The following is a 12,084-nucleotide window of genomic DNA, read 5'->3' on the forward strand; positions in this document are numbered from 1 at the left end:
TAGATGAGCAGTTTGTCATTGCTTATTAAAATCAATACCCCTCTCATGTTTGTACGCTAAATATGAAGCTACAGCTAGCAGCCTTAGCTGAACAGAAGGGAGTCACTGCTCCAGACCAAGAAATAGTCCGCTGCATAACGCCCCATAAAACCACTACTTGTCATTTGTACATTTAGATTTTTAAAGTTTATGAGTAAGCTTAAGAGATGCTGGTGGATTTTGTTACTTTTGGGGAGAGCCAGGCTAGCTGTTTCCAGTGTTAATGCTGAGCTAAGCTAATCACCTGCTAGCTGTAGTTTCATGTTCACCCTACAGACTTTGTGCAGAGTGGTTTCAATCTTCTCAACTAACACTCTGCATGACAGCAAATAAGCAACACTCCCAAAATGTCAAACGTTCCCTTGACTATTGTCAAGATGTAGTACACTTTTAAATTCAATCAAATACTGTATATCACTTACAATACTTCAACGAGACACCTAAAATGAATTTGTGTAAACTTATGCCAAGTTGTCCTGGAATCCAATTAACTTAACTCAAACCTTTGCCTTATCTAAACCAGGTCCCAATGTCCCCGTTTTGAAGGTCTACCCTTAAGTTTACATCTTCAGGAGGACATTTGGTCCTGTATTGCAATAATACAACACACACACACACACACACACACACACACACACACACCCCGCCAGAGGCTACTAATGAGGCCTGTCCCTGATAATGGAGGTAATCAGTGCGGCCTATCTGGCCTCTGCCCCTGCTGACATGCTGCCAGCCTTGCCTCGGTTTATTTATACACGCCTGATCTATCAGCACTAGCTCTATGTTTGGTGGGCCTCGGTGTCCCAGAATAGAAATAATTAGGACAGGGCGGGAAAAGCAGGAAAGTGAAAACGTGTCCGAATGCGCATAACTCAGAGCGGACCCCCCCCGCCCCACAGCCGGCCAATCTCTCCATCCGTCCCTGCTTCACTGTCTCCTCTCTGTTTTGTTTCCTGCAGACAGAGGCAGCAGGCGGGCGGGTGGAGAGAGTTGTGTGTGGTCTGGATTGGGTGGCAATCAGCCGGTGAAGTCAGAGGCAAAGCAAGTTTTCCAGATGACCACACACACTGGGATAGGCCCACTATCTCTGATGTCTCTGTCTCTGGGCTTCTCTTTCAAACCCAAACACATTGAATTAATGCAGGAGTGTCGGATAAAGTGGTTAGCTAACTGACTTGAATTCTGACTTTCAAACAACTTTTGACTATTAACTGTTTATGAATTATAGTTTATTAGATTTAAATGCCAAATAGTCACTTGCTCTCCTCAGTTTGTATGGCTTTTATGGTTGTTGGTAAATAGTTAAAATATGTCATTTTCTGCTCTTGTATTTTTTTTTTAAATGGCAAATGTCATGGGGGCACGTTGTCAGCACTTAAAATCTCTTAACAGAGACCTTAGAGGTTTGACACTAATGATGACAATGCCAGGCGGCAAGGCGGCAGATCTAATTGGCATGTCTGAAGTCACATAGTCTCACACACACACACACACACACACACACACACACACACACACACACACACACACACACACACACACACACACACACACACAGACACAGACACACACACGTACACAATCTTAGCCTAAACAGCCACTGATGCCAGTCCCATAATATAAACCCACCCATGGATGCATGGCTACAAATACCCTCCTCACTGGTCAACAGCTCATAGGACACAGACCTGCACCCATAATCAGCTTTGAGGACAGAACTCCACAGAGAAAACAGAAGATTTAAGGTGAGCTTGTTGCTTCTTTTAAAATGAAATTGCCAGTGTGTTCACTGTTTCTGACCGTGGCCGTCTTACTCTGTTCAGATGCTTTGCTCCACATGTGTGCTACCTTTCCTGGCTCTCTACATGCTGCCAGAGGAGACGTCTTCTGCTGCATTGCCAAGCAGATTCAGAGACAAACGGGTAAACCTTTTACATACATTTTTGTCACCTTTTGGACAACTCAAATACCTTCAAACATGCAATCCTATGCAGTTTATTTGTCTATTCATAATGTGATTGTTGTCCATAGGAAGTGAACTGGCTGGACCAAGAGCTCTTCCCCCACCTGCATGAGCGCTCAGACCAGGGAGACCTCTCTGTGGGTGACGCTGGGGAGATGGACAGGGATGTGGACAAGCGCCCCCCTCATTCAGAGACTTTCCTCGCCCCAACAGAGCACCTTTCTCTCCACAGGAAGAGCCAGAACCAGAACCAGTACCACCGCAAAGCCAACGAAAAGAGGTGAGGAGAAGATGAGAGAACCCTCATCGTAGGGTGAATGGCTTTGAACTTGCGTGAAGCACATTTGTAGTCTCACATACTTGTATGTCAACAATCATCTAAATCAATGACAGAATCAGAACTTCTTTATTTGATGTATAATGATTAATGTGAAGACTTCTAAATTCTGCCTCCTGTAATTATTTGATTTTTGTTCTTTTAAAGAAATGAAGTGTTAAGTTTAATATTGTTTTTGGAACGTGTGGTACAGATTGATTCTATATTATGAAAAGTAGAAATTGTTCATCATCAGTCACTGCATGTGAGGTTAAGTGATCTGGACTGCTGTGTCTACAGGAGGAAGGTTGCTCCTCTGGACTCCATCAGCAGCTTTCAAATGTCCAGTTTCCGAAACCGAAAGGTGAGTTACAAGAGAAAACCGATGTGGGAAAACTGTTAATTGATCTATAGCAGTAGTTAAATGTTGCAGTTTCAATAGGAGACTTGAATGTCCTGGTCTATTTCCCGCCACAATTCTTGGATTACTCAGATTTCACATTTTTGCATTAACAAAATGTTCAACTTGCACAGGTTTTCCATGACATTAGTATCACAATGATTTTTAGCATCGATAAGTTGTAAAGACACTGATCATTTGTATGTTTGTGTTTCAGGATGAAGCTGACGAGGAATAATGCGCAACTTCAACAATTGAGCTCCTCATATTTTCTCAGTGCCAAACGATGTGTGAACTCTGTATTTTATATTCCGTATTTATTCCTGAATTAACTCACTGCCATATTAACAAGAGACATGCCGGTCGACTTGCTCCCTCTAGTGGTAGAAAATGCAAACATGACAAACACTTTTGTGTGCAAACATCTAATTAAATGTGGCAAATGAACCGTTTTCATACGTCTGTGCTCCTTTAATGCCACTAATTAAAAATACCGCTGTTATGTTCCCAAAGACTTTTATTTTTCAAGCTACAATTAAAGAAAACAATATCAGACTGCAGAAAATATAGATTTTGCTTGGGTATTTTCTCTCTTCACTTTCACATATGTACAGTTGTCAAAGAACAGGATATGTACACAGAATTGAAGTTGTAGAGAGAGTGCAACTGCTACTGGAGAACAAGACTCTCCCACCAACAAAAGAAAAAGCACATGGTAAAACCAAACAACATAAACAAAACGCCACGACCTACGCGGCGTCAACTTATTTTCTGTACACTACAACTTTGTTCTCGATGTGAGACAATCTTATGTCCATTCTCTGATGCGGGGCGCATCCCTAATCCCGCTCCTCAGAAAGCTAAGAAATAAACAATTACATGAAACAGAAAAAAAACAAATATTTTACAACCATTCTTAAACGAGCCTCAGAGCCACTGATCTTGTAAAGCACTGCCAAACCATCCCGTCTCACAGCAACATTACGCCCTCATCAGATGAGTTTTTAAAACATGGGAAAACTAAAACCACACATGAAACAGAAACATCAAAATTTAACAGCTTCCAATGTAAATGTTGTTCATGGTAAATGGCTATCATTGATTAACAAGCCAGACAGGAAGAAACATTAAGCGCTCAATCATGAATGTACACAGCTACATGCCAAGTACAGATTTAAATCAGCCGTAGCCCGTCCTATCCCAAATACCACCCATTTATGCAGAGGGATGGTATTTGGGTTTATATTTAAAAAAAGTGCACTGCTGCAAGACTTGTCTGTGTGCAATTTTGAAAACGCAGCAATTTAGATACAATTGCAGATGCAAAATAATAAATGAGTAAAAGTGGATTCTATGAATTTGAAGACCACTTGTTCTAGGGGAGTGAAATCTCTACATTTGAAAAGTTCAGTGATCATCACTGACAACCAAAACCACAACTCAAATAAATCGCCAAAATACGATCAAATATAAGATGAGCTCCTCATCCGACATTATGACATACTTCTAAACAAATAAGAGGGGTGACATCATCCATCTCTCACCCTATTCATTTTGCCAATGTGTAAAACTTGCTTTGATTGGAAGTTGAAAGGAAACGGCTTCAAACGGAAAATTGTTCTTCTAAAAGGGAAATCTTCACTGATTTGTCAATAACCTCAAGAAATAATTTACAACTCAGAGTTCACCTACAGTGGATATGAGATTAAATGTGAAAGTTTATGTGCACATCACCAGCACAGTATACAACAATAAAGCCAATTAATGAAGCAATTAATTAGTAACAAATAAATGAGTCTCCATTGTTACTGTTGCCTTCTGTCCAGTTCTTCACAGTAGCCAAAGAAAAATGAAGGAAGAAATGTAAAAGAAACCGTGAGGGATAAATAAGAATGGTTGTGATTGTCAAAAAAGAAATCCTACAAACTGACAATACAGTTGCCATCCACGTGATAATTTAGGCTGTTTTGGCTGTAGGCATAAAAAAAAACGAGTGTCAAAGAGGACAGCAAAAACAGGGTGGGTGCTCCTCGTCCCTCCCGTCCTCTTCAGGTCTACGGGTCTTTTTTGTGTCCAGACCGCCGCAAGTCCCTGCACTTGTGGCAGTAAAAGATGTCTGGAACGTTGGACTTCTTGATCTTTGCACACGACAAGTGCACCCAAATGCCGCACTGGTTGCACTCGATCATTGGCCGCCCCGCGAATGGCTTCCCACAGTAACAGGTGATCAAGTCCCACGAATCATCCCCTGTGTGAATAAAGAGAACGGAGTTATGAGATATTGTAGCTGGGAAAAATAAAATAAAAAAGGCGTCAATCATATTGAGAATTGGACAAAAACAATTTTTTTTGGAATTAAACATTTGATTATTAGATGCAGGACAAAGATGATCTTAATACATTTGTTATTTTGAACAAAAGCTGTTGTACCTGACTCCACCATAATGTCTTCATCGGCGATCCAGGTCTCCCCCTCACTGGAGCTCATCTCTGCTTCCCTCAAGGACTCATCTGGCTGCATCTTCCCCAGGCCCTGCATGCTCGGGGTGGAGCCCCCGTGTTCCGTCAGCTCCTCCCTGGCGGGTCGTACCTCTGTGTGTGCATGCTGAGCCTCAGAGTCTGTCTCACTTTGAGCAGTGGAGCTTTTGAGCTTCTTAGGCTTCGGCTGTTTTGAGTTTTTGCTGCGTTTGATGCGGGCTCTTTTCTCGCCTTCGCTACTGCCACTGTCTGCCGCCGTCATGCCGGAACCCAGCGACAGCTTTTTCAGTTTTTTGTCCTTCTTGCGCTCGGCCTTAGAGCTGGCCTGGCTCTCGTACAGGGAGTCTTTAAGGCGCATCTTGTCCAGCAGAGTACTGTCAGAGTGCATGCGGCGAATACTTTTGCCCTTATTTGCCCGCGCCTTGCGAACAAACGTATGGATGGTGTGGATGTCGGAGCTCCCATCTGGCCAAGTATTGCCGGTGGAACTGCTGCCTCCACCACCTCCATCTGCTGACAACCCTGAACTGTGTGCAGAGCTGGATGATGTTGGGGACCATGAACTTTCCTGCAAGGCAACAAGAAAAAGCATTTTAGTATTTCTTAACAACCTGAGCAAGACAGGCAATAACAGACATTTCTAACAGCCACATTCATAGCAGCGTACCTCTTTTGGACTGGGGATGTAACCAGCGTACGCCAGGACAAAGCTGCAGAACTTGTTGAAGTCCTCAACCGTCCTCTTTTTCCGCTCTGGGGGCTGCAGAAAGCACAAGCCTTAGTTTAAGAACGTGAAGCTAATATACACATAGAAAAGCTCTATCGACACTTAATGTACTACTCAAAGCAAGATTGCAAAGTACTCACCAATGGTTCCGTTTTGCACGATAACAGTGAATCTAGTGGAGAAGAAAAACAACTCTGTAAGTCACAAGTCTTGATGTGCTTATTACTTTCACTAAAACAGTTTATACACAGAATGACCAAGAACTCAGTTGCCTAGGGGTACGATGGGACACATGTGGACTAACGCTAGCATTAGCCTGCTAACACATCTCAATAACCTAATTAGTTATTAGTGGTGATGAGCGTGTTGAGCATATTAAAGATGTGTTTAGTCACGTTAAATTGACCGATAGAGGTATCTGATAACAGAAAATAAGCAAACCACTCATCGGATATTAACACTAGTTGAGTCGGTCTGCCAACAACCGCAACCGGTGTCACTTGATCACCATCTGAACTTCACACAAAGTCTGGCTATTTCTGCACTAACTGCATCATTTTAATGTCAACGCTAAATCACATGGGTGCTTTTGTAGACGGGTTAGCTATAACAAAGCTCAGTTTGTTGGCTGCAAAGCTTTAAACTAGTCGTTTTGTATTGTCTGGAGATGCTACCTGCTAACGTTAGCTGACACTTGGAGGAGAAGCTAAACGCACGTTATGGGGTTAGCAGAGATAAATGCAACCAGGGTTACGACTAGTGAGTTTCTTAATTATGTTTAACGAGTTACATTTAAACCCGATATTGCCAATGGGTCATTTTGATTAAGAGTTAACTTATGCTAACAAATCAGCCACTCGATAAGCTAGCTAATCACGCTGGCTTTTTTTTCAAATGGAAGTGGGAGGCTTATTAGCAATGTTAGCTTGGTGTTAGCTAGGTGTAACGTATAATCGGTTTCGACTGATGCAAAAAAACAGTATTTTTCGTGGATGACAGGTGATACAATTTACCTAAAAACCTACAAGGTGTAGAGTGTTTTCTGTCCAGATATTCGCTATTAACGTTGAGCTCGATGGATCGGCGCGTTAACCAACCAGCTAGCATAACTGTGCAACACATACGTTTACATTAGCGTTAAGTCAACTACATTGATCGTAAAAAAAACACTTTATCACAACTTTCATGGCATTTAGACGACAAAGCACAAGTTGGTGTGTTATTAATACAGCATACGCAACCAAACGTAACACCTACGGTAGACATAACTTACGTTAGCATAGCTTATCTTAATGGCCGCGAAATACAACATATTTAAACAGTGAAAATATTAACATCCCACGGGAACAGTTTGTTTAATATCTCGCAGGCTAATACTGGTGGAACATACCTTGGTGCTCGGACATTATGTCAAGCATTGTCGCCTCACCGACCAGGCCTCGATCCACGAAGCAGAAGCACCAGGCGAGCTAGCCTGTAGCGGCTGTCGCGCTGTGCTTCCCCCGGCGTGGCTGCACCTACCGCCGGGGAACTTTAGCAGCAACAAGCCGCGGAAGACCGAAGAGACTCTTCCTCAGAAACACTTCACTGTGGGTCGTAGTAGTGATATTCCCTCCCTAGGGATCCACGTTAACGTAGCACCAAGCAAACCGCCTCTGAACTGTATACTAACGTTATTAGCCTACAAAATACTAATTCCTCTGTCGCTTAACGAGCCAAAGCTCCCTTTTCTTCGTCACTACATTTATATAACCCTCTGTATTAAAGTGTAGCAAAATCGTAAACAAAATCCTTAGACTTAATATAGGTCCGTAATGCGAACTTCTCCGATGAAGTTTTTTTTTTCGTATCTTCAATGTAGGCAACACAAAACGACTGGAGTTTTGACTTTACTCCGCACGGTCTTCTCCGTGCGCGGCAGAAACCTTCTTGAGGCTGCCAGCGCAGTGTTTCCCGCGGGGTATGCTGGGTAGCATAGTTAATTGTGAAGTCATTCACCCCGACCATACGTGTTGATGAACTACATTTCCCGCGTATGATTAATAGTACACAAAGTGGAACTCTGGGATATGGTGTTTTTGAAACGGTACACCCCTAACAGGCTACCTAGCGAAACATGTTGGACTTGGTTTAGACAGATAAAGCTTTATTATCAGTGATATATGAGCTTCCGGGTGCCTTTCTGAACTTTAAGAGATGTCGTTCTTCTTCGGTTAGATTACTGAGCACCTGGTTTTATTTTATCATGGTATTCACGTTTAAATAGGTGGTGAATCAGAGGCATGCTAACTAGTTGAAGCTAGCTGGAGCTTGACAGTTGACTAACGTTAACTTAGTACAATGTTGCCTGAATTATTGCAAGGCACTGATGCTGGAGGGTTTCTCATAATTCAAGGTAAATGCTTTGAATGTTGTATAATTCTAAATCTAAATGGCGAGCAATAACTATGTGAACCGAAGCAATAGCATACAGTAAAGCCATGTGATTTATACCTGCATTGTTAGATTCTGCTAGTTATTCTGGTAGACACCTCCTGAAGAGCTTCATCAATGCTGCATTGAACAGGTATTTAAAGAAATGTACATGTGGCTGTTTGGTTGTGCGTGTACTATCAAGTATGAATGTTTATTGAAGTTATGTATATCTTAAAAAATTATTATGCATTTAGGGAGGAAGCTGTCCATGTCCTTGGCTTTGAGGTTAGTGAGGAAGAGCTGAAAGATGGATTGAAAGGATCACCTGTTCAGAGGTAATTCAAATTAGTGCTGGAATAATTAGTCCATCTACTTTGATATTGGTTAATCATTAAAGTCATTTATTTATAGCTAAGCCAACTGCTAATCATCTGTTTTTGTCACTTCAGGCTACACTTTCACAATGCTTATTCAGACCCCCTGGGCTGGATGGATCAACCAGCTTTTACCGTTCACCAGTTCTGTTTGGAGGAACTTACACGTCTGGTCAAGCAAACATCGCACCCCAAACCAGCTACCTTAGTGATCGACTCTCTTTCATGGATTTTGAGACACCTCAGTCCTCCTGCTGTCTGCAAGACTCTTCAGCAACTTCGAAAAGGTGATAAATCATCACCATAACGTGGGCTTAAAGTTTTATTTGCCGTGGTACTGAATGCAGGAAGGTATGACATCCAGGCTGTGAGAGTCATTTCAAGGTTTTCTTTGAATATCAATAAGAGAAATGAAAGAAAAGAAAATATTTCTCAACAGAAATAAACTACTTTCATGGTTGACTTGTATTAGAATACAGTGTAACTTTGGGACCGTGCCGTTTTTGCTCCATTTAAGGGTCTTTTTTTCTGTGTTTTCATTAGGGGGAGCTGTGAGAGCTATTATCGTTCTGCTCCATGCGGACATGCATCAGAGGGGTACTGTGGGAAGTGTATGCCACTTGGCCACCTCAGTCATCACTGTAGCACCTGGGATGAAGGGAGACGAAGCTGTGGCAAAGATAACAAAGCGCTCAAAATCTGGGAAAGTTGTGCAAGACGTAAGCAGTGGTTCCTCTGGGATGACTAGTTTTGTGTTCCGTCACTGTTAAAAATTGTTGATGAAGTTTTTTGTCCTTAGGAGGTGATTTTCACCATTAAAAATTATCTAACAGTCGTCGTACAGAGCAAGCCCAGCCAACTTGGACCCAAACAGGCTGACCCTGAGGAACAAGAGGTGCAACATAACCCATGCTTAATATCTTTACAACATAAGCGGATCAATATAATAAAGATAGGACTCAGATTTGGCATGACTAAGAAGTGTCCTTTTTCTGTTTCTATAGACGGACCCAACAGCCAACTTGACCTTTAACCTTCGACTATCGAATACAGAGCGTGAGGCCAAAGAGAAACTTGCACTACCATTTGTCTTCAGCAAAGAGAAGTAAGAAACTTTTCCACAATTGTCTGGTTTTTCAACTTTTTTCAGTGATTGCGTTCCATGTGTTTTTTAAAACGCTGTCCCCCTTTTTTCTCTTACAGGAAAACAGCTCTGCTCCACTCAAGCCCAGGTTCAGGACGGATTCTGTATGAGCCTGACGCCAACGATGACTATGACCAGGAGGACCCTGATGATGATCTGGATGTTTAGGCTTCTGGAACAAAACCCACTGGAGGCACAAAGAATCCGCGTTTCATGTCCTCCTCGCTATTCAAGACACTGAGTCGTTTTCAGGAGTGAAGATTCAAATACTTGCTGCCATCTCATGGAGTATTAAAGATATAAAATAATGTAAAATATTTCTGTAAGAAATCTGTATTATGTTTATAAACTGGTTTTATCCAACGGTGTTTTATTTTATTGATCAGTTTGATTTTATGTTATGTTTTAAATCTTGTTGAAGAAAACTATAGGCTTTTATCCAGCAGTTAATACCACACTTAGATTTTTCATAAAGTTGAATGTTGTACATTTGATGTAGAATCTCAGGTCCAAGCCATAACAACATCCAACTGACCCTTGAATTTGTTGCAGTGGTTCCCAAAAGAAATATGAACATGGTCACAATATTGTTGAAGTGATAAGAAAGAAAAAGGTGCATTCTGTGACACAAAATGTTGTTTTTTTTCTGACACTTTTTTTTAATGTTTTGCTCACTTTCTTTTGATATTTATGGGATGCTTTTCCCCTTTCCAGAGTGTCGAAAAATCTTAAACACAATCACTCTTAAATATATTAGTAGACCTTACCATGATTGAAAGTAATATTTATTATATTCATTGATATGATTACATTTGTTACATAATCATTGTCATCATAGTCATTTTATTGTAAATGATTACCATTTTTGGATTCCTTAGTGGGTATCTTTAACAGACATTCTAGTCTATTTGTATCAAATTATAATTATCTAGTGGAACCTTTTCCCTAAAGTAACGTCACTAAATAATTCGTGCTATTCGGGATTCGTGTCAGATGGGATTTTTTGCTAGTTTCGTGAAGGTTTGAAGTAATTAATGAGGTGTAAAGTAAACTTTTTGCCCACTGCATTAATTGGCAGTGGACAAGCCCACGTGTCAGCCGACAGCACTGCTGCAAAAGCTGCCCTTACTATTATATAACGCATACTGTGGTTCTAAAATGTATTCACCAACGCCCAGTGATTCTTTTTCATATAGGATTGTTTTACCACTTTGAATCAGTGACAGAAGGCGGTTTATGGACAACAGTGATTGGCACCAATCAAGCTACTGTCAAAATTAAAGCAATTATTTATGTATACACACAGATGTACAGAAATCATGTTCGTATTAAACTGCACCAAATAAAACAATAAAATGGGTTATTTTTCACACTCTTGCTCGTACACGTCTGTTTATTTTCTTTCCACGTGGACGTGCTGCGCGCAACCACAGGATTCCTCCCGGAAGTGACGGAAAGGCGGCGATGGCGGCTCGCAGTTTCATTCCGGATTTCCACTGGACTACAAACCGATTTTAACCGGACCGGTTAGACTTTGTGGAACTTTTGTAAAGCCGACTCTCTTCAGACGCCACACAGAGGGAAGTCGCGTGGAACCGGCGCTTGACAACGAGCGACCCCACAGCTTTTTGGGGATATTTTTGTCCAAGGTTCAAGGTGGTCACCCTGTCGAGCTAGCGGTAGCTTGGTGGCTACGAGCTAACGTTAGTCGGTGCACAGCTAGCTCCGGAGCTAGCTTGTCAACGAGCTGCGTGCTAAGGTCCACACAGCGGCAGTCGTCGTGCTGCAGCTTTTCCATCGACCACGTCCTCGTTTGTCTTTCACAGCTACAATGCGGATGCACTCAATTTAATGCTAATTGTGCCACAAGTGTGCAGAGCGAGGTACTCACACGTTTGCTTGGCCCTCTTGTTAATTTGAATTGCTTGTTTGGCGGCTGTGGCTAAAGACGGATTTTGACTATCACTAGCAGGCAAGTTGCCCCAGTAATTGTCCTGACAACTAAGGGCAAAAGGCGTGCTATCAAACTAAGAATTGAAGTTCGGTTACTGTGGGGTCTTTGCGTGCTCGTCAACATGCTGAAGACCCGGCAGTGTTTACTTGGCATCCGCACTTTTCTCGGCGTAACGTCGAGAATATGGGGCTTCATCATGTACATCCTCAGGAAGCACCTACGAACGGTGAGAAGGGGTTTTGAAAGACATGTCGTGTGTCGGTTCTCGTGGGCC

At 42.0% G+C, this 12,084-nt stretch overlaps 3 protein-coding genes across 3 annotated transcripts in view; 2 read left to right on the plus strand and 1 right to left on the minus strand.

Annotated features, from left to right (window-relative positions):
• Nucleotides 1-3,217: 3,217 nt before the first annotated feature.
• On the minus strand, nt 3,218-7,829 carry phf23b (PHD finger protein 23b). The gene is made up of 5 exons (XM_068713280.1): nt 7,314-7,829; nt 6,064-6,095; nt 5,864-5,956; nt 5,149-5,764; nt 3,218-4,966 (listed from the first exon to the last, which is right to left on the minus strand). The coding sequence occupies exons 1-5, from the start codon at nt 7,339-7,341 to the stop codon at nt 4,773-4,775; spliced, it is 963 nt and encodes a 320-aa protein (XP_068569381.1). The 5' UTR covers nt 7,342-7,829; the 3' UTR covers nt 3,218-4,772.
• A 192-nt stretch (nt 7,830-8,021) lies between these two features.
• On the plus strand, nt 8,022-11,231 carry elp5 (elongator acetyltransferase complex subunit 5). Its single transcript, XM_068713281.1, has 8 exons — nt 8,022-8,318; nt 8,429-8,489; nt 8,593-8,673; nt 8,788-8,999; nt 9,256-9,431; nt 9,512-9,607; nt 9,717-9,817; nt 9,916-11,231. Exons 1-8 carry the CDS (start codon nt 8,264-8,266, stop codon nt 10,022-10,024), a joined length of 891 nt encoding a protein of 296 aa, XP_068569382.1. The 5' UTR covers nt 8,022-8,263; the 3' UTR covers nt 10,025-11,231.
• Nucleotides 11,232-11,311: 80 nt separating this feature from the next.
• LOC137874545 (CTD nuclear envelope phosphatase 1A) overlaps nt 11,312-12,084 on the plus strand; it is an 8,637-nt gene continuing 7,864 nt past the window's right edge. Inside the window, exon 1 of the mRNA XM_068713283.1 lies at nt 11,312-12,036. Coding sequence (XP_068569384.1) covers nt 11,932-12,036 — 105 coding nt within the window. The 5' untranslated portion in view covers nt 11,312-11,931. The remainder of the gene's footprint in view (nt 12,037-12,084) is intronic.

The sequence above is a fragment of the Cebidichthys violaceus genome, unplaced genomic scaffold (genome assembly GCF_023349555.1).
Source record: "Cebidichthys violaceus isolate CVI_PGR_0920_01 unplaced genomic scaffold, fCebVio1.0.p SCAF_19, whole genome shotgun sequence".
Taxonomy (NCBI): Eukaryota; Metazoa; Chordata; class Actinopteri; order Perciformes; family Stichaeidae; genus Cebidichthys; species Cebidichthys violaceus.